At 39.3% G+C, this 22,077-nt stretch overlaps 2 protein-coding genes across 2 annotated transcripts in view; both read right to left on the bottom strand.

Moving 5' to 3' along the window:
- Window positions 1–3,826: 3,826 nt before the first annotated feature.
- Window positions 3,827–6,802, bottom strand: LOC143853731 (F-box protein At5g07610-like). Its single transcript, XM_077363475.1, has 2 exons — window positions 5,416–6,802; window positions 3,827–5,327 (listed from the first exon to the last, which is right to left on the bottom strand). The coding sequence occupies exon 2, from the start codon at window positions 5,292–5,294 to the stop codon at window positions 3,975–3,977; it is 1,320 nt and encodes a 439-aa protein (XP_077219590.1). The 5' UTR covers window positions 5,295–5,327; window positions 5,416–6,802; the 3' UTR covers window positions 3,827–3,974.
- Window positions 6,803–6,938: 136 nt separating this feature from the next.
- Window positions 6,939–22,077, bottom strand: part of LOC143853724 (aspartate aminotransferase, cytoplasmic) — a 29,455-nt gene continuing 14,316 nt past the window's right edge. Inside the window, exons 9-12 of the mRNA XM_077363464.1 lie at window positions 20,150–20,271; window positions 18,671–18,765; window positions 8,254–8,374; window positions 6,939–7,329 (exon numbers count right to left, since the gene is read on the bottom strand). Coding sequence (XP_077219579.1) covers window positions 7,245–7,329; window positions 8,254–8,374; window positions 18,671–18,765; window positions 20,150–20,271 — 423 coding nt within the window. The 3' untranslated portion in view covers window positions 6,939–7,244. The remainder of the gene's footprint in view (window positions 7,330–8,253; window positions 8,375–18,670; window positions 18,766–20,149; window positions 20,272–22,077) is intronic.

The following is a 22,077-nucleotide window of genomic DNA, read 5'->3' as shown; positions in this document are numbered from 1 at the left end:
TTTTTCATTTTACGCCGTTGTTCTGCCGAATTTTGCAAAACTACGAGTTGCTTTTCAATAGCTCCGTCATTTTTCCACCGAAATCTCGACAAACTCGAAGGCTTTTCAGCTATACATCGCCGTTACGCCGCCGATATCTCCGCAACTTCGGAGACTCCCTAGTCAATGCAGCGTCGTTGCCCCGCCGGATTTCGGAGAACCCAATGCCCTATTTTCTTAATATCGCCGTTGTTCTACCGAAATCTCGGCAATTTCCAAGCCTCCCCTTTCAAACAAGCGTGGTTACGCTGTCCCAATTTTCGAGTGGTAAGATAAAGCCCTAAAAAATGTAATTTCCTTTATAAAGAAGGCACGAGGTGGTGAAATAAGTTCTCCGGCTCACATTGCCCTTAGAACTTATTACATAAACCCCTTTGCCTCTATTTTACTTTCTGCAATTTATTTCTTTTTGTACTTTTCTTTACAAAGTAAAGTACGTGGTGGTGAAATAAGTTCTCCGGCTCACATTGCCCTCAGAACTTATTATATAAACCCCTTTGCCTTTCTTTTTTACTTTCTGTACAGTCTTTTCCTTTTGATTTACGGGGAGGGGGCCTACTTGGGATCAGTTGCAACATTCCTTTGGAGTTTGTAACATATGGTCTCAAACAGGATCGAACCGAACCGTTTTTTTTTAAATTCACTTCATTTACATTCAGAATTAAGCATAACCTAACAAGGGATAAAAAAAGATCAACTATCTTGTTTCAAATCCTTCGAAAAAATGCCAATCTAAATTAAGAAACCGGATTAATCCGGGCAAGAGGGGTGCCTAACACCTTCCCCAATTGTAACCACAACCCTTACCCAGATATCTGTAAAAACCACGCCTTAAAACAAAGCAAAATATAAGGTTCAAAGGCCCAGAACAAAAGAACCCCTTTAGTTACTGTTCTTTCAACGAAATTCGAGCCACAATGCTCACTTCCTTGAAAGAATAGGTACGAGTCCTAGGCCCTAACCTAGGTGGCGACTCTGAGTTTGTCTAGCTTGTGAAGTTAGGACTACGGTCCTAAGTCCGCAAGTAGCGCAGATCAAATAACACCCCCCTGAAAACCCGATGTGGTGATCCCTTGCCGTCCTGCGCAATGAGGGAAAAAACGGGCTCCCACAACGGTCATATTACTACTTGGGCTATATACCCCATTCTTGACCAACTAAACAACTTTTTTGCAAGACCATTTCAAATCTTTTTGAGCTTACACTTTCAAATTTAAGGTTGTTCAAAAATCATCTTCTATGCTTTGATTTGTACATTTTACATTCAACAAGAGGATCTCCATAGGGATTTATTAGTGTAATCTTTTGGAGAGATTGTGAGCTTTTCATTGTTTGTATTATTAGCCTATCAAGAGCCATTGAGTGAGCTTCATCTTCTTCCTTTTCATTGTAATCGGGGTCTACGATTCAGCCCAACAACAAAAGTGAATCCGGTTCGCGAAGAGAAAGGATTCCCTTGGAGGCGGCGAACAAAGAGGGTTGATCTTCTTGGAGGCGGTTGATAAGAGGGTATGTTCCCTTGGAGGCTCTGTACATTATAAGGCTTGGGGATTCGGCATATGAAATCTCATTTTAGTGAAGGAAAATCCCAAGGCAAGACCAAGTACTTGGGTAGTGGAGTAGGTCCGTTTGTGACCAAACCACTCTAAATCTTTGTGTGGTCTCCTAACTCGACTGATTGTTGAATTTATGTTTCTTCTTATCTTTCTTAATGCTATTTTGTTGGTTAATGGTTAATCTGTTGTTTAAGTTCAGATAGTCTATCTCTTGCTCGAGTCTGGTGTTGAAATTAATCTCAGGAATTATAGAGGGCAAGTACTGAATATCAGAATTACCTTTAAAACATTGTAGTGTTAGTGTACTCTATTCTCACTTGGTTATAAGGATCTTGATTCCCACCCATTGTTTCCTCTCAAATTTGTATTCTTGAGTTGTCATTATATCAATTTTTAAAGTTTTCATTCCTCCTTATTGGTGGATTCCATCCTTCAAACATGATTCTGGAGATGGGGACTGACGGTTAATGCTTTGCTGATCAATTCATTCAGTGTTAGATGGAAAGAGGATATCGTAGAGTCACACCAACTTGCTCACACTGTGAATGTTACTTTTCCTCACACCAACTTTCTCAAATTTGTAAAGCCAAACCACAAGTTCAAGTTTTGGTAGCATTTCATTCAAAAGCTTTGACAGACATGCAAAAGAAGCAAATAAATCACAGCAGAAAATCAAAACAGTCGATAAAATGTTAAAGGCTCTTGGCAAGGAGAACTAGATACACTAACAAGGCATTCTTCTTCTTCTTTTTCTTCTTAGTGGCATACTTCCATGACATAAAATAGTAAAACTTACATTATCTAATCTGCCTATAGGTGAAGACCCCTGCTTTTCCACATTTCAAATATGCTAACATCCAGTTAAAATGCATGAAACATATTGGAGACAATGGACTGCATCATGCCTTCTAAGAATCTCATAATTACAACTTCTTTATCAATAAATTAATCAACAATTGGGACCTTCATATCATAATCCAACTGGAAACAATGGGGTGTGCCATGTCACGAGAAGTGGCAACAGAACAGTATCATGTTATTTCATGATATTTTAGGAGAATTTGGTCATTGCATCCTACTACTTTATCGAGACTACAAAACAAATCCACTTACTAACACATTTAATGGATTTAGTTTTGCAATACCACAAACGTTTAGACAAAAATGTTAATGAAACAGAACAGAAATAATATGTAATCTGTTTTACTGACGTTTGTTAGGTCAAAATCTAAGAGAAAAGTCTGTAGCTTACTTTTAGTGGAGAAATAATAGCTAATGTCTAAATGGGATTCTGGAATGACAAAAACTACTTCAAAGCTTCTTTTTTTCTATTTATTTTGATTCATAATTCTAAAGTATATCCAGGTTTTCACTACTTTTGAATCTTATGCACAAATTCGCTGCTTACTGCCCCATGCATTTACGATTTCTAGACTATATTGGGTTTTTTCTTCTTCTTAGCAAAATATATCTACTTTAGTGCCTGATGTTTCATTTATTTATCTTGAAAGCAATTAATTTGGAGAATTTTTCTTCTTTCATACTTGTCATGGCAATTTTATGTTCTTTTCATATAATTCTATTTGTAATAATTTATTGTGTTCTTCTTCCTCTGTTGTTGAATAGGCAAAGTTTTAATGTGGGTACAAATTCTCTGTACAAGAGTTGCAGAATATCAAGTTTATGATTCAAAGCAACATGTACAAATATACTTACTTGAGGAGTGAGAGTGTTTTGAAGAGGAGGCTTTGGAGGCAAAAATAACTCTTTCACATGTAGAGTCTGCTCCAAGTTTAGATAACACTCTTCCATTTTGTGATATGTTTCTTATTTGAGCTGTGATCTTTGTATCATGTACCTCACATCTTATTAGACTTTGTTCATTGCCTTTTATTTAGTACTTGCTGGACAATCATCTGCTTTGATACGTGGTTTTGACGAAGAATTCATTGTGTTTTATTTGCTTGATATTCCAATCCATTTTATGCTTTTACATTGGATCCCATGGAGAATTGGGTGCAGATATAGAACCGTTTTTTTTTCTTTTGTTTCCTTGCCTGTAGTTTATTTATTAAACTGCACAAGCTATGGGGAAGTGATGATTTCGAACGCATGCTCCAGAATTGTCTCCTCTTTGTGTTTTTTTACAGTGCCTATATAGAGCACGCCGGAATGAGAATTTAAAGATAAAGATAAACATGGAAAGGGTTTAAGATAAGAAATGAAAGGGCTACAAGGACAATCGAAGACGCGTTGATTCAATATATAAAAAAGAAATATGAATCCATAAAATCACTAAATAGAAGACCAAAACATCCAAATCATGTATAGAAACAGAGACCATAGTAAGAAAAATAGCCAATCTAACTGCACATTGGATCAGCTAGTGGCTTTCTTCAAGGATTTTAAGCATGGAGTGAAAGGAAAGACAGTGAAACTTTGACAATTTTTAGAATCTTTATCACAGCCTGCACTACAAATCTCCTCCAACCTTCTGCTAACAAAATTATATGAATACAACTCCCGGCATGAAGCTAGAAGAAAAATCTCGATATCTGGATGAAAACCAATGGGATAGAATGATGGATGATGATATGAGTGATAACAAAAGGGTTTAGAAAGTTTCTCTACTAAACTTTTCATACTAGTCTCATGCTTCAAAACCCATTCACTACTGTAACGATCTTTGAGCATCCATATTCTAAGCCGAGAATTATCGCACTTGGCATAATGGAGACATCCTCTACACGTCCCTAACAAACCATAGTTGTCTTCACCCATGGGAAACTCGATCCTTCGACAAGTCTCTTCTTTCAGATCCATACCGACCATGCAATAACGTTTCGAATTCTTAGCTACCATATACAAAGTTCCATCTAAGAAAACATCATGTTTTGAATCCATGGGAAATACATTATATATGTCACAGAACATCTTGGATTTAACCCACTTGCCGGAATCAGAGAAGAAGATATCTAGTGATATATAATTGTCGTCTCTGTAGGGCCATAAGAAGATGACTTTGTAGTGAGGGGAGATAGCAGGATCGTAAGCCAGCTTAGCATTAATATCAATAAAAACTCTTTTATTCTTCTCACGCATAGTATAAGTTAGTTTATAGAGCTCAGGCAAAGCAACCCATTCCTTTGTAAGAGGATTACATACATGATATCTGCCTCCACCCTTATCACAGAGGCGGCCAAGAATCAACCCATTACAGCAATTTATGATAATGAAATTATGATAGAATGGCAAGAAACTAAGACTAATTTCTGAAATACTATTTCCATCAGATATCTGAGCAAATATAGATTCTTTCGGCTCATCTACTGTCTTGGGATAGAATTCAAGGGTTTTGTAAAACAAGCCAGACATAGTCATTGTTAGACTTTTCTGAAAGGAATCATTGGATATTAAATTATGCCATTCTTTTGATGTACACTTGAATCTAACAATAGATTCCACAGGTAATCGAGAGAAAATCTCCATCAACAGATCATCACCGAAACCAATCAACTCATTACTGCTGTTTTCTTGCTTCTCCATAATCTTGTCTCGAATCACCCGAAGAGGCCTCTTGAATCTAAAGAAAGATTTTACAGGTAATATAGAGAAAATCTTCATCAACAGATTATCACCAAAACTAGAATTTTTACTAGTAACAATCAGAACAGTAGTGCTGATTTCTTGCTTCTCCATCCTCTTGTCTAGAATCAACCAATTGAAGCAAAACTGCTCAAATATAACATAAAATATATCAGATGAAAAGAAATTTCTGTTTCCAAAAGAAATCAAACAAGTTATTGTATAGAGGGGTTACCTTTGTGCTGTTGCCAAGAATCAGAAGACCTAATGCGAAAAATCAAGAATCAAAGATAGGAAGAACCCTCCAAAGAATCTAGAGCTTCTGCGATGGTTTAAACTATAGAGTAATACAAAAAATAAACAAATAGATGAAAATGGAAAGAGTTTAAGATAAAAAAGGAAAGAGATAATCTCCATTTAATCTAGTTACCTAATACACCTACCTAACTCAATTTAGAAATAAACGTTGGTTTCCAAATATAGCATAAGGTGCTATTTTTTAGGCCTTCTATGTTTTCAAAAGATTTTGGTTTTTTTCCGTGCTATTTCTATTCCTCTGAATATCGAGATTTTATAGTCTCGTATTTTTCAAAAAGTACCGTAAGGCTGACACCATTAGATGATCCAAACCGTCCATTTGATGGGCCATGATCTAAATAGGCTGTGGCCCAAAAATCAGTTCCTTAGGATGACTCGAGCCCTCCGATTTATCAAGGTTTCCATAATATATAGATCACATATGTGAAGAAAGTTTGTTTTCTGTCTTGATGCAAGTGTATTGTAGCCTTTATTTCAAAACTCCCTCAAATTAATCATTGTTAGACTCTCTTTTACCTTGGCTGAGTTCTGATTCCAAATTCTCTGCCCCTAGAGCAAATTCCTGCACTGCTTATACCACCCATCTTTTAAGGAGGAATGCTAAACTGATGGGCGCACTTTAAAAATCAGCTACATAGGCACCTCCATTCGAAAATCTCGCCAAAGTGCAATTATAATGGCCCAAAATAAAATAAAATTAAGGCATTGTTTCGGTTGCAAGAAAAACAATTTTGACAAAAATATTTTTCTTAAGAATTTTTTTTTCTTTCAACAATTTTGAGGGAAATGATATGATTAAAGTTAATTTAATGGAAACTATCATAAATTGAAGGCCCCAATAAGAAATATTTTTCCTTTTCGGACTTTTTCAGAAGGGAAGTGATATTTACGCCCCTTTTGATCACCAAGGACACCCAACGTCAGTGTATCAATGGCAAAAGGGGAGATGATGTACTTTATGTCAAAAAAATCCAGATTACAAAGTACACTGGCAAATGGGTAGGGCTGCAACTCAAGCCGGGTTTTACCCGACCCGACCCGAAAATAGCCTGGGTTGGGTTCAGGTTTCTCGGGTTGCGATGCACGGGTGAATGTAATTTTAGATGTAAAAGAATCAAAAGACAATTAAATTTGTCTATAAAACAGAACTGTATATCCTATTTAAAGATGAAAAGCATAGGTGGCTAATGGTGTTCAAAAACAAGCTCCGTCTGGTATTCTTGTGGAGTAATTGGTCGAAAAGAGAGAAAGAAAGGATGCAAATTGCAAGCTTCTACCCATAGTATGTTTCTATGTACAACCACATAACAAATGAACAAGAAAGAAAGTCAGAATGCAAATTCAAGCTTCAAGGGCCCCTGTCCTTAAACAATCACTAGCCAATGAAATGAATATTTGCCACAATTTCATTCATTTTCTCAGGATCAGGCAGGGACGGAATAACATTAGAAACTACATTTTATTTTTTCTTCTCAAAATCCTTCATGCATTCTTGAATTCGGTTCAGATATAACATGGCCTATCATATCACATTCATACAAATTTTCATATGTAACTTTAGAAAATTCTCAATTTTCTGCCTGCGTTTCTTAGGTTTTCAATCCCCGATCAAATCTCAGTATCTCGACGTTGGATGATTATTATGGATAAACAAAAGAGGACACAGAAATTGAAGAACATGAGGCTGCATCTTAAATCGTAAAACCATCAAAATAGTCTTGATAAGAAGGAAAAACTGAGGTCTACTCAGGCCACACGCGTGACTGCTGCGTGAATGGCATCGGTGAGGTGAGGGACTGTCCTCGAACTCAGACCGGCCATGCTAATCCTCCTGCAAAAGAGCAACATTTAGTTTTGAAGATCAGTGAACAAAATAGCAAGTTGAATATAATGCATGCTGATAGTCTACGTTGCATCAGTACAAGTATGAGGGTCAGAATCCTATAGTGTCGGCCTAAAAAAGAAAGACTTGGGGATTTGCAAAAATATTTTATCCAATTCTTAAATTATTTTTTTTAAATAATAATATAGTTATAATAAATAGTATATTAAAAATTTTAGTAGATTAAGTAAATATAATGTCTTATTTAATATAAAAAGTCTTACTATTAAGATGAGGGGTTCTAAACTGAACAGCGCCCTTCCAAAAAAGGGATGAAAGGGCGCCCCCATTGATTGAAAATCACCAAGGCGCATTTAATATTCTTCGACTCTTCATCCCATCTAATGCACCTTGGTGATTTTCAACGAATGGGGGCGCCCCTTCACCCCCTATTTTGCAAGGCTGAAACTCAAAACATACAGTAATAGTAAAGTTGGGGTATATTATTGAAGAAAAATAGAAAAACTAGGTCTAGAAGTGCCAATGCAAATCCTGAAAAATCGGAATCGGACAAATGTCTCAGACAGGTACTTTGCCCTTTCAGCAGAATACGTGAAACATGGCTTCCAGTATAAATCATGCAACGATCAAGATTCAATGTCCCAAGAAACCATTGAAGATAAGGTTATAATGGTTTATTTTTTAATTTAGAAATCCAAGGTGTAACCCACCACATGAATGGTTCATACAACTCAAGCTGGTCCCATGTATGTTCGTGCAAGGTTAGTGCGAGGTATAATTCAGAAATAATGACAGCATAAAAAGCATTATCTTACTGTCTGGTATTTTAAACAAGAACAAATAATCCTATTCCGGTTAAAAAACGACGCATCAAAAGCATCAGAAATAAAATCAGAGAAGCAAAGTTGTTACCCATCGGATGTCATGTAAATGTGGTATTCTTTAGTCATGAAGGCAACTTGCTCTGTGTTCAATCCAGTGAATGTAAACATTCCAATCTGCTTGATAATGTGACTCCAATCACCTGGTGTACCTGCCAAACCATTAAAAGAAAATCATTGGTATCATCATCAGGGTACAATCAAATGAGTCACCCTCATACATTGTTCTCCACCTAAAAGGATGAGTTTACCAAATGCCTAAAGATTTAAGACTCCTTCACTGAACTTGGCGAAAATCTCCGCAAAGTCGAACACTGTAAGTTGCATTTTACAGATACAACAACTCTTTCTTTTTCTAAACCAGAGCCGAGGTTCCATACTTGGAGAGATCGAGTAACTCAACTCCTCATGACTTCCCATTTGGCCACAAAAACTTGGAGAAACTCAAAAGACTGATTCCGAAGTGAATCTTGATTCTTTGAGGTCATGTTTCAGAAATGCCATGAACTACAACTCAAAGATATAGGATTCCTCTCGAAGTGTGACCGGTCTCGGTGAGGATAGGGCAGGTAGCAGGGGAGCACCCCTAGTATGCTAGACTCAGTGAGGATAGGGCAGGTAGCAGTGGGAGCACCCCAGTATGCTGGCCTTTTCAGAGGCCAAAGCAGGAGTAGGATTGATCAATTTTTTATTTGCCCCACCAGATGGCTATCCATAACCCCCGATGCTTGCCAGATCGCCTTGCCCAACACTACGTCGGATGATTGCTCCATCTGGTTATACCCCTGTCTGGATTCTTGGGAACCTCTCCCTTATAGGTTCGAACTAGCTTGGCTGGAAATCCCTAAAATGGAGAGAGCTGAATGGTGGCCTAAGGAAATCTATAGTGGACCGAGAGATGTGATTATCAATCAGAAGCTACGCCATGTTAAAAAGAAACATTTATTTTATTAGACATGTTAAAAAGAAACTTAAGGAGTGGAAAAAGGAAATTTCCCGCATGGATGGTGAAAGGAAAGAAAAGAAAGACTGGGTGACCTCTAGAATTCAGGAAATTTGTCGAGCAAAGGAGCCTGATGAAGCAAGTGTAGAGGATATATCAGATCTAGGCTGTTTAAGGGAGAAGTTAACGGAGAAGTATAACCGATTAATCATCCAGGATGAAATTTATTGGAGGCAATGGTCTAGATTCAAGTGGCTGAAAAAGGAGGATAAAAACACCTTATTTTCAAGAAATTGCCGGCACTAGAAGAAGAATGAATAGGATTAGCACGGATTAGCGCCCTTCAGATTAATGGGACCCAATGCGAGGATAAGGAAACCATCCTCAAGGAGATTGTAGAGTACTACCATGGTCTTTACTCGTCTTGAGAATAAGGATCTCCTTAAACCAGATGGGGTTGGATTTGAATCTATTGAAGAAGTTGATCGCATAATCCTAGAAAAACCATTTCTTGAAGAGGAGATTGAGCCAGCCTATTCTCTTAGAGCCCTGGAGTCGAGATCGAGCTCCGGGGCCAAAGGGGTTTTGCCTTGCTTTCTTCCAAAGTTGTAGAGGTGGTGAAGGACATTTGCGATTTCTTTAAGTAATTTCACGGAGGATTGGTACCAGAAAAAGGCACGAGAGGTACCCTTGTTGTGCTGATCCCAAAAGTTAATGGACCGGATAAAATCGGGGAATCAGGGAATTTAGGCTGATAAGCTTTGTTGGTTGTATGTATAAAGTGCTAGCGAAAGTTTTGGCAGATAGATTGAAGAAGGTCATGCCTAAAATCATTTCTTCTAATAAATTTGTCTTTTTTCAAGGAAGGTAGATCTTGAACATTGCGCTAATCACTAATGAGGTTGTTGACTACTATTCTAAGACAGGGAGGAAAGGAATAGTTTGTAGGCTAGATATGAGAAAAGCTTATGAGAAAAGCTTACGACAGAGTAGAATGAGAATGCCATGACTACTCAATGGGTGGAGATCGTTCGCGTAGTTGGATAAGAAGGTGCATATCCTCGGCATGGTTCTCAATTCTAGTAAATGTCTCCCTAAAAGGATTGTTCAAATCCTCTCATGGTCTTTGTCAAGGACACCTCCCACCTCTCTTCCTAATAGTAGGAGAAACTCTAAGCGGAATGATAGAAAAAGGGAAGAAGAGGTAGTTTCAATGAAATCTGGCTATCGGTCATCCGGGGGTGAAGTAACTCATAGTTTGCAGATAACACCCTTATCTTCAACAAGGCTGAGAGAGAGAAAGTGCTAAAGCTTAATGCAGTGCTTAGATGATGTGACGTTATTAGAGGGCAGAGGTCAAACTTCCTGAAGTCCAAAATGAAGTCCAAACTGGTCAGCATGCCTTCTTGGGTGTTTTATGGAATACTTCCCTGCATCGTATCTCGGTCTTCCATTGGGTGAGGGTCATCCAAAGAAGAGAGCTTGGGACACGATTGTCGAAAGAGTTGAGAAAAGATTATCTAATTGAAGACGGAATCTTGTGTCCTTGGACGGTAGAATCGTTCTTGGTAAAGAAGTTCGGGCAAATATACACATCTACCACTTTCATTGTTAAGATGCCCCATCTACCAGTTTCATTGTTAAGATGCCCCATATCTGTGATTAAGCGCATTGAAAAGATAAAAATAAATTTTCTATAGGAAGGGGATCTGATGAGAAGAGGAAGATTCATCTTGTGTGTTAGGAATATGTTTGCAGGCCTATCAAATTTGGTGGTTTGGGAATTATGAACTTGAGACTCGTCAACACCGCTCTTCGTGGCAAGTGGCTATGGAGGGTTGGGGAGGAAAGAGATCCCTGGATTAACGTTATATTAAAGCCATAGAGAGTAATATGGGACAAGCATTGTGAATTGGCTTTTAGACTATAAATACAGAAGCCATGCCTTGATCCTTTTGAGACATATTGAAGACTAGGCAAAAAATTATGGAAGGCACAAGATTTCGAGTGCATAGAGAAGATAGAGTTAGATTCTGGAAGGACAAGTATCAGTGGCCTCTATGGTAGAATCAGTCGGGGAGGCCTGAGAGGCGGTGGTTTATCCTGTGGCGGATGTCAGCGGTTCGAGTCCGCTTATCTCCAGCTCGTGACTTTAGCCGATACAAAGGTATATGATAGCACCCAATTTTTCCGATTCTGCAGTTCGACCTATGATTTATCATTCATAGACATTGATAAGATCCTTCCATTTAGCAGTACCTTAGGATGGCATAGCATTAACGTGAATGGCGAGGTTCAAACGAGGAAAGGCTTACGGTGGATACCTAGGCACCTAGAGACGAGGAAGGGCGTAGCAAGCGACGAAAAGCTTCGAGGAGTTGAAAATAAGCATAGATCTGGAGATTCCCGAATAGGTCAACCATTCGAACTGCTTCTGAATCCATGGGCAGGCAAGAGACAACCTGGCGAACTGAAACATCTTAGTAGCCAGAGGAAAAGAAAGCAAAAGCAATTCCCCTAGTAGCGGCGATCGAAATGGGAGCAACCTAAACCGTGAAAACGGGGTTGTGGGAGAGCAATACAAGTGTCGTGCTGCTAGGCGAAGCGATGGAGTGAAGCACCCTAGATGGTTAGAGTCCAGTAAGTAGGTGCTCTGGGGTTCCTCTTAAGAAACCCTTCCCTGATTGTTTGTTGTGATATCTAATAAGGATGTTTTGGTCCAAAACTGTTTTGAAAGGGTGGAAGGTCGCATGTCTTGCAACATAAACTTCAGAAAAAATCTTTGACAGAGTTGCTCACTTCATCCAAATGCTTGAAACTACCTACATTAGAAAGACTGGGAGCGATAAAAGGGTTTGGATCTGGTGCACATCTAGCTTCTTCAATGTAAAGTCCTATACTCATATTCCATCTAGCTCGCAGACCTCTCACTTGTCTAGAGTATAGAGCATTCCAGTCCCTACTAGAATATGAATTGGAAGAAAATCTCGTCAGGCACCGTTGCTAAGAAGAAGACATCAGCTTTATGCAAACCACCTTCCCCCAATACTCTTAAACTCAATGTTGATGGTTGCTCCCTTGGCAACCCCGGCGAAGTAGGAATTGGGGGCGCGTTCGGAGATTGCAATAGTGTCATAAAATTTGTGTTTTCAGGTCCTTGGCTTAACATTCCACGGAGGCTGAGGTTCAGGCTATCCACCTTGGCATGAGCATATTTAGGGAGCAGATGGAAGGTAAAATAGAGGTGGAAGGTTACTCATCTTATGTTATTTCTTGGGTTCATGGTAAGTGTGTAGGTCCTTGGAGATTAGCTAGGTTTGGATGAAATTTCTACAATGTATGATGATAGATTGATTTCTTTTATCCATATTCCTAGAAGTGCCAACGATCTTGCAGATCGATTCGCCGAATCAGGGGCCTTGCGGGATTCCTTGTATATGGGCCAATCTTTGCCTGCTGACTTGCACTTGTAATCTTTTCTCTCTTTCAACAGTTCTTTTACTACAAAAAAAAAAAAAAATCTCTCCTAGAATATGTGTTCAGATGGATAACCTTCTCAGATAAGATCCTTACGCTGGATCACATGCTTACCCAGCAGATGTTGTTCACTGATCATTGTACTCCTTGTGTGAGGGATTGTGAAATAGCAGATCACTTGCTCGTTCATTGTAGGGGTGCAACTTGGGTCAATCTTTTAGAATTCGGGTTGACACTTATATTAAAATCGAGTCGGGTTCAGTTTGATTCCAGTTCATTTTTTAGCAAAAGCTCAACCGACCCGACCCAAGTTGCACCCCCTAGTTCATTATCCTTTTGCATGGAGGTTTGGCGCTGCATCATAGGAAAGTTTGGAATGTCCTGGGTCTTCCCTCATTGATTGGTAGAGTTTTTAGAAAGCTCCTAGTGCCCCTCGCCTTCAAAAGGAAGGATCTTATGGAGACTGGCGATGCTAGCCACGATCTCGATCCATTGGAAGGGGAGGAATGCTAGGCTTTTCAAAAATACATCCAGAGGCCATGTTTCCACTTTCACAAAGATCATCACCATTGTTCTGTCTTGGGTAAGGGTTCTCCCTTCTTTCAAATTCTACTCTTAGTTCTAGCCTCAACAAATGCTGGAAGGAGGGTGGAGCCTATTTTTCTAAGAAGGTTGTTGCCTGACCCTGGGTGGCTCAAGTTAAATTTTGATGAAAGTAAGGGAAATCTGGGGCTTCTTAGAGAGGAGGGAGTGACCAGATGAGCTTTCTCGAGCCCCATTAGGGTCAAGGATTGTAACGAGGCAGGGGTAGGTCAATCAGGTCAAGATCTGTGCCTTTAACAGGAACTGGTTTAACCTGCTCTCACCCATGGGAAGGAAATATGAGGTAAAACGAGTTTCAATGCTTAGGACTTGTTCTCCTCTCTCTCTCTCTCTCTCTCTCTCTCTCTCTCTCTCTCTCTCTCTCTCTCTGCACCATGTAAGTTATCTAACATGGTATCAGAGCTTCAAGGTTGAAGATCGGACCATCCATCCTTGAAGAAACCCAAAACCTAGAACTTCTAAAACCCTAACCCTGAAGACGCGACGAGACGAGACGAACACAATCCCTTCTCTTTCTAAAACCCTAACCCTGAAGACGCGACGAGACGAGACTAACACAATCCCTTCTCTATCTTTTCTTTTTTGGGTTTTTTATTTCAGCCCTAACTGTTTAGGGTTTCTAACCCAAACTTTGCTCAAATCTCCCATACCCTATCCTCTTGATTTTCGCCCAACTCTTCCTCCCAATTTTTTTCATTTTTCGTCTTATTCACAAAACCCTAGTTTTTATCCTATTAAAAAATCAGCACCTTCGGTCCCCTTTCTCCATACCCTAAACCCATCTTTTCTTGTCTTTCTTCCTCGATTGTGATTCCAATTCTTCGGTACCTTTTACCCATGATCTAAATCATTCTTTTTCCCTTATTGCGAAACTTGTGCTTCGTATCGTGGTGGTTTACTTGAGGATGGTTGGCTACATGTGTTATAGCCTCTCCTTGGTCGTTTCATCTTGGGGATGCTGTGGTGGTTATTGTGGGTGGTGATCTGATGCGTACGTTTGTTGGCTGAAGAGGTGTTACTTCGTGGTGGTTGTTGTTAGTATTACCATGGTTTTGCAGCAGGTTGTTGAGTGCCGTGTGGAATTTTCTATTTTATTTTTCAGTGGTGATTGTGGTATTTTTGGTGGTTGTTCATGGAGTCTGTGGAGCCATCTGCCCGGTAAGTTTCTACCCTCAAGGTTGATAAGGGCCTTTCTTTGTCGTCTCCTGCTCAATCTAGCTATTCCTATGTTGAGCCTCCTCTTCAGATGACTTCAATAAAACTGGATGGCACAAATTATCCCCCGTGGAAGATGGCAGTTTATACTTATCTACTTAGCAGTAGGAAAATCAGTTTTCTTGAGCGCTCTCCTCCGCGTAACACTGATCCGACATATGATCAGTGGAGTGAGGATGATACTGTAGTTCGCTCCTTTTTATGGGGCTGTATGGATTCCCATATCGCTACATCCATGATGTATCTACAATCCTCGAAGGAAATCCTGGGAGCATGTGGCTACGATGTATTCAGGGGTGGATAATTTGACTCGTATCTGTGATCGGTTTTCAGATTGGTTTAGTCTTGAGTGAGGAGACAAATCTGTAGGGTCCCACTATAGTGATTATCTTGCCCTCTGTCAGGAGCTTGACTTGTTGTTGCCATTTACTGTTGATCCTGAGGTTCTCAAAAAGCGTCAGGAAGAGATGAGGGTAGTTCGGTTTCTTGATTCTTTGGGCCCTGACTATCTCCAGATCCGTTGTTAGTTCTGGTTCGCTTCCCACACTCGCAGGGGCCTTCTCCCGTGTCTAACGTATGTGAGTACCTCAGTCTGGTGAACCTCCTGTTGATGGATCTGCTCATGTCTCATATGGTGGGGGTGATCGTGGCCGAGGTGGTGGTCACAATGGACGCGGCCGTGATGGTGGCTGGCGTGGTCGTGACCATGGTCGTGGTCGTGGTCGTGAGTCATGGGGAGGCAGAGATGGTGGTGGACGAGGCCGTGGGGGCCGTCATTATACACATTGTCGTTTGGATGGTCATACTGTTGACTATTGCTACGACTTACATCATGAGATTCATCCACACAAGCCTGCGAATGCTTCTGCTGCTGCATCTTATGGTATTTCTTGTAGCTCCATCTACATCTGAGTCCCTGACTATCCCTCGTGCTGAATATGAGGAGTTTCTCCGTATTAGGGACAAGGGAAAAGAGCCAGCTGCCACTTTTGCACATAAAGGTAGTCCCTCCTATTTTCTCTTTGGTACTTCTTCTGCGACATGGCTCATTGATTCAGGAGCATCCCACCATATGACCTGTAATCCTACAATTCTTTCCTCTTTCCAGTCTATTCCTTTTATGGGACCTTGTACTGTTACATTGGCAGATGGAACTACATCCCCTATTTCTAGCATGGGTGTAGTCTCCATCTCGACGGAACTTCAATTGTCTTTTGTTCTTTATGTTCCGTCTTTCCTGTTAACTTTTTATCTGTTCACCAATTAACGAAATCACTGAATTGTCCTGTTTCCTTTTTTTCTTCCTATTGTATTTTTCAGGACATGAAAACTGGGACGAGAGGATTGGAGTGGGCAGTGAGATTGATGGTCTTTATTACCTTGACCAGGCCGGTGCTGGTGTAGCTCTTCGTTCCTCTGTGGATGCCTATCAATGGCATTGTCGTTTAGGACATCCACCTGCAGATATGCTTAGGAAGTCTTCTTTTATTTCAGATCATGTTCCGTCTTTTCATTGCGAGTCGTGTGAGTTAGGGAAACACCATCGTGTGTCCTTCCCTTCTCGAGTTAGTAGTAGAGTGTCTCGTCCATTTGAACTTAGTCATTCTGATGTTTGGGGTCCAGCAAGAACTACTTCATTAAATGGATATCAATATTTTATTATTTTTGTTGATGATTATTGAGGGCCACATGGTTGTTTTTACTTAAAGATAGATCTCAAGTGTTTAATGCATTTCCTCATTTTTATTTTGAGGTAACCAACCACTTTCAATGTTCTATTAATTGCTTACGTACTGATAATGCTAAGGAATATTCATCAGTCATCCTGTGCACACACTTCACAACAGAATGGCGTGGCAGAAAGAAAAATTCGGTATTTGCTGGATATGACTCGTACACTTATGTTTCAGATGAAGGTTTCCAAAGTTCATTGGGGCAATGCTGCTCTCACAGCATGCTTCCTCAGTAACCGTCTTCCTTGTTCAGTTTTATCTGGGAAAACACCTTTTTCGGTTTTGTATCCTCTAGGTGATCCATTTCCATTAGTACCACGTGTCTTTGGCTATACATGCTTTGTCGGTTTGTCCATCACCTGTCTCCAAGGCTTGACAAGTTGGACCCTAGGGCAGAAAAGTGCCTTTTCTTGGGCTACTCACGTACGCAAAAAGGTTATATATTTTATAGTCCTCGTCTTAGGAAGACACATGTCTCTGCAGATGTCACGTTCTCTGAGGACCAGCCTTCCTTCTCTATCTCAGGTTCACAACTTTATGTTGATATCCCTAGCGTGGATGCCCCTACCATGATGGGTCAACCTGTGCTAGCGCGTATCATGATGGATCCTGCTACGCCAGCCCCTGTGGCTGCCACTAAACCTCAAAATCATACCACTATGACTTCTAAAGATTCTGAACTGAAGACTTATACCCGGGGACCTTGCAGGTTGTTCATTATATGACTAAAGATGCATCATCTCCGCCTACTGATCCTCTTCCACAGTCGGATTGTCCACCCTCAGGTATTTGTCTTACACCTCATGATTCACCTATTGCCTCTCGTACTAGATCTCGTACTGTTGCTTATCCTATATCGAATTTTGTCTCTTATGACCATCTCTTACCTTCCTTTCGGTACTCTGTGTCTAGCATGTCTTCGATTACTTTGCCTAAGTCTGTTGCAGATGTCGTACGTCATCCTGGATGGCGAGCTGCTATGGATGCTGAGATGGGTGCTTTTCATTCGAATAAAATGTGGCGGTTGGTTCCCCTCCCTTCTGGTACCCAACCGGTTGGTTTTCGTTAGGTGTTTGCCATTAATTACCTTCAGATGGGTCTATTGAGCATCTCAAAGCCCGCCTTGTTGCTAAGGGGTACACTCCCTGGGTATGTTGCTCAGGGGGAGATGTGCTCATCAGTATGCCGTCTTCAGAAGGCAATTTATGGACTCAAACAATCACCCAAGGCTTGGTTTGGACGATTTAGTGTTGCGGTTCTGCGTTTTGGGTTGAAGCAATGTGTTGTTGATCATTCTGTGTTTAGTCACAAATCTAGTTCTGGATATATTCTCCTCATTGTATATGTTGATATTGTAATTACAAGAGATGACAAGTCTGGCATACATAATCTGAAGTCTTTTCTCCAAGGAGAATTTTCTACGAAAGATCTGGGTCAACTCAGATATTTCCTTCGTATTGAGGTTGCTCGCTCTTGTCATGGTCTTTCCTTGTCCCAAAGGAAATATGTGTTGGACATCTTAGAGGAGACAGGCTCAATGGGGGTAAAACCTGCTGCTATTCCTATGGATCCAAATGTTAAACTTCTTCCTGATCAAGGAGAGCTGCTGGATGATCCTGGTCGATATAGAAGATTGGTTGGGAAACTAATCTATTTGACTGTCACCCGTCCAGACATACCATTTGCAGTTGGTATGGTTAGTCGCTTTATGAGTGCTCCACGTACTTCCCACTGGGCGGCTGTCATCCAGATCATCAAATATTTGAAAGGTAAACCAGGTAAAGGTCTATGCTTCAGAAAACATGGAAATGAAAAGGTAGAAGGATTCAGGATCTCCCACTGACAGGAGATCAACGATGGGGTATTGCACGTTTGTCGGAGGTAATTTGGTGTCGTGGAGAAGTAAAAAGCAAGATGTCATGTCTAACTCAAGTGCAGAGGCCGAGTATAGAGCTATGTCATATACCAGTGCGGAGCTCATATGGCTTCGCTCATTCTTATCAGAGATTGGGTTCACATCGACATCTCCAGCACAGTTGTATTGTGAAAATAGAGCAGCAATCCATATTGCAATGAATCCAGTATTCCATGAGCGAACCAAGCATATTGAAGTTGATTGTCACTTCGTTCGTCATCATAGCGCAATGTTTACTTGATCTGCAGATCAACTTGCAGATATGTTTACCAAATCATTAGGATGTGCAAAATTGAAAGATTCTTGTAACAAGCTTGGAATGTATGATATATACATTCCAGCATGAGGGGGTGTGTTAAATGTAATAGACCCTTAGAGGGGTATACTTATCCAAAGATATATATGATAAATATAGTGGTTCGTATGGGAGAGATTGCTTAACGCAACTCTCAACCATACGACTTGTTCTCGCCTCCATCGTCTCTCTCTCTCTCTCTCTCTCTCTCTCTCTGCACCATGTAGTTATCTAACAAGGAAAAATAGAGATGACTGAATTGCATACCTCTGGCACGTAACGCATCGAAAAGCTGTTGACGCATGCTAATAATCCGGTCAGCCATGGCTTTCAACTCAATTGTCCATTCATGATACATGTTCCTGCAGACTCGGCACAGATAAGTTTTTGCATGGAGATCAATGGCATCAAATCAACAAACAGATAAATTACGAAAAATAAATCTGATAACTGCCAGATGCATAAAAATACTTTTTCATAAAGAACATATCAATATTCCTTTCATTTTTGGGAAATCTTATGTATTTAGGCAGTTTATATATTTCTCATTTTATTCTTTAAGTACAAAAGATTAAATACCGCCCTCCTCCAACAGCTTAAGCTTTTGGAGAAGTCGGTAAGTTTCTAACATGGTATCAGAGCCAAAAGGTCTCAAGTTCAAACCTCCTTGATGTCAAAAAAATATATCCACATGCAATGGTCGGCCCAAGGTGGGACCACATGTGCCACGTGTTTGCCAAGTGGGCCACACGTGAGGGGGCTTTTGGAGAAGTCGGTAAGTTTCTAACACTTCATATACTTTATGTATTGGAAAATCTCCTCATTCCCAGCTAATGCAATCATAAGTTTCCTCCTGCCTTCAAGTAACAGTGATTACAGGCTAAATAAGGTGGTGGAATGAGACTCCTTAAACGTCATTAGATGGCTAAGGGGTTCAACTTTGGTCCCTTGGAGATTCGCTGTCATGTTTGATGACATTAAGGATAGAATTTGGATTGCGTCTATTTCTTTTAACCATGTAAGGCGGTCAGCTAATGGAGAGGCGGATAGGTTGGCCAAAGGAGGTGTTTCTATTCTAGGGAGAGTATTGAGCTTTTCGATTTTCTTCCTCCCTAGTTTTGGCTTTTTTTCTTCTATTTTGTTTGCTTCTTTCCCTGTTGTACTTTTTTGGGATCGTCTTGGTCCCTCTAGAGCTAATGAAATTATCTTTACCATTCAAAAAAAAAAAACAGTGATTATAGGCAAAACTGACAACAACCAAATTTAGAAACCATCTCGGTGAATTTAACAATGAGCATAACCTTGAATTTTATCAGATTGAAAAATTGATCAACCTCTACAATCACAGCCAGTTGTTTTTACATGCAATGAACAATGGTATTTTTTTTGTTTCCAGAGCAATGTTGTACATTTTGAAGTTCAACATAGTTTTGACTTTCGATAATTATCAATTTCATAGAATGTGATACTTGCCAACAACATGCCTTAATATACCTCTCAGATATTTTTTGTGAAAGATAAACCATTACATAAAATATTTGCCTGTGAAAGATAAAAATGTATTCATATAATAGAAGCGCAATAAACTATTAAAATATCTAAATAATTATAGACATTGACATATAAACTTATGCATTGGCCAAGTAACCATGCCAGCATGGTATAACATTGCCTGACATGCATTTCCGAAATGGCACTGTTTTCAAAAAACAATATAGTGATTGTTATGTTAGATTAGATGTATACCTGTCATTGAGAATTGTGGCCACAATTGATGCACCGTGAATTGGAGGACTGGAATACATGGGCCGGATCACAAGTTTTAACTGGCTCTCGACCCTAATGGCAACATCAGCTGTCTTGCAGACCTACAAAAAAGTGTTATTGTAGGAATTACATTGCTCAGGAAATCTGAAAACAAGAAGATAGAGAAAATACAAAATAGAATGCTCATCGTAGTTCCCAGGTAAGCTTTAAAACTGGGAGTTCAGTGATTTTATTTGGGCATATTTTGATGTATTTTAATGAAAAATGATCGCTCTAAATTGCCAACGTTCAGTTCTAAAAAACAAACAGCAGTGAGTTTGAAAGCTCAGACCTGACCAAACACTGGTGAAAAATAATTCTATACATCTTTCTAAAACAAACTAGAAGTATCAATGGGAGGAAGGTGTGCGGAAAATTTTCCTATGATAAAAAATTTCCAACTCACAACTTGTCTAATTCTACGTGGCCTATTGGACACAGTTGAACGATTATGGAAATAATTAAAAGAAAGATAACAGAAATAAGAGAAATATGTAACATGACAGTCCAGAAAAATAAAAAACCTACGGACTTGCAATGTTTTTATATTAGGTATGGCAAGAAGAGTGACAGAAGTACGGTGAGTAGATTAGTAATGAAAACACAAAGATGGAAAATTAAAGATTTAAAAGACTGGCCCAAATATACATGTGTTCTGATTGTTGAGGGGTAAGGAATCTTATAAAACAAGTCAACCACTCCAACCATGAGATGAATGGCAGATATAATCAATAATAAGGTCACTCATCTATGATACAGAAATACAAACACGGGAAAGGAGATATGAAACGACATTTTCCAAATTCTAGTATATGGATTTGGAAATTAAGACACAACACATGTGTAAATTAAATATCATAAAACTTAACTAGATGGAACTAATAGTACGGTTAAAATAGCATCTAATAGTAAGTTTAAATAGCATCTATAAGACTAAAATATTCAAAATCATAGTTAAAAATATGTGACACTAATAAGCAAAAAGAAAAATAGATAATTTGAAGAGAGCAACATATATTTGAGACATTCTAGTTATTTTGACCAAAAACATCCACATGTGGAGTATTCTAGTACAGGTATTGGTATTGTTTCATTTCAGACACGGTACATTAAGCCTATACAAAAATTACACAAAATTGGGTGAATGAACTTTGGCATGGCTGTGCTCTGAGTATCAAAAGTATGAGACAAAACTACATTTTTGTGAAAAATGGGTTGGCGAATCTTTAATAAAGAAAGTTCTTCATTGACTTGGAAAACTATAACTTGGAGATCTAAACAAAGATATCCACGTCTAATCCAATGTTATGAACATTGGAGGTACTGATCCATTTTCAGATATCATTTCGAAAAAACGCAGGCACACATTTATTAGAACATAAATTCCAGCTGATTTTTGTTCCATTGGAAGAGACAGAAAATATGCATTTTATAAACACGGCAGCTCTGGGAGGTAACACCCCATGGGACAATGTACTGACAGATTTTTAAGATTTAACAACCCCCTGAGACCAATTCTAGAAGACAAGTTAGCTAAATGTTCTAAAATCACATGAATCCAAGAAAAGACAGTAATTGAAAATTAAGTTTTTTTCTCTTGAAAATCAAGGAAACAATTACCATGTAAGACAATACTATGAAGAGAAGATGATATACGTATAAAAGAGTCAAAATTGCAGACAAAAAGTCTGAATAAATAAAAATATATTAAAAAAATCTTATGAGCCAAATTTCTAAATGAAATGACTGCAATTTTTTCATCGAAAGAGATGCCAAGTTTCATGAATGACAGAACTTCGATCCAGTCAATTTATAGTTTACCTATGATTTGTGGACACGGACACAAGTGTCGCGTGCCGACACAGACA

This window comes from Tasmannia lanceolata, unplaced genomic scaffold, assembly GCF_043159265.1.
Source record: "Tasmannia lanceolata isolate RefF3 unplaced genomic scaffold, GAP_Taslan_0.1 ptg000003l, whole genome shotgun sequence".
Classification (NCBI taxonomy): Eukaryota; Viridiplantae; Streptophyta; class Magnoliopsida; order Canellales; family Winteraceae; genus Tasmannia; species Tasmannia lanceolata.
Note: the sequence above shows the minus strand (reverse complement) of the source record. Positions and strands in the feature narration are given on the sequence as shown.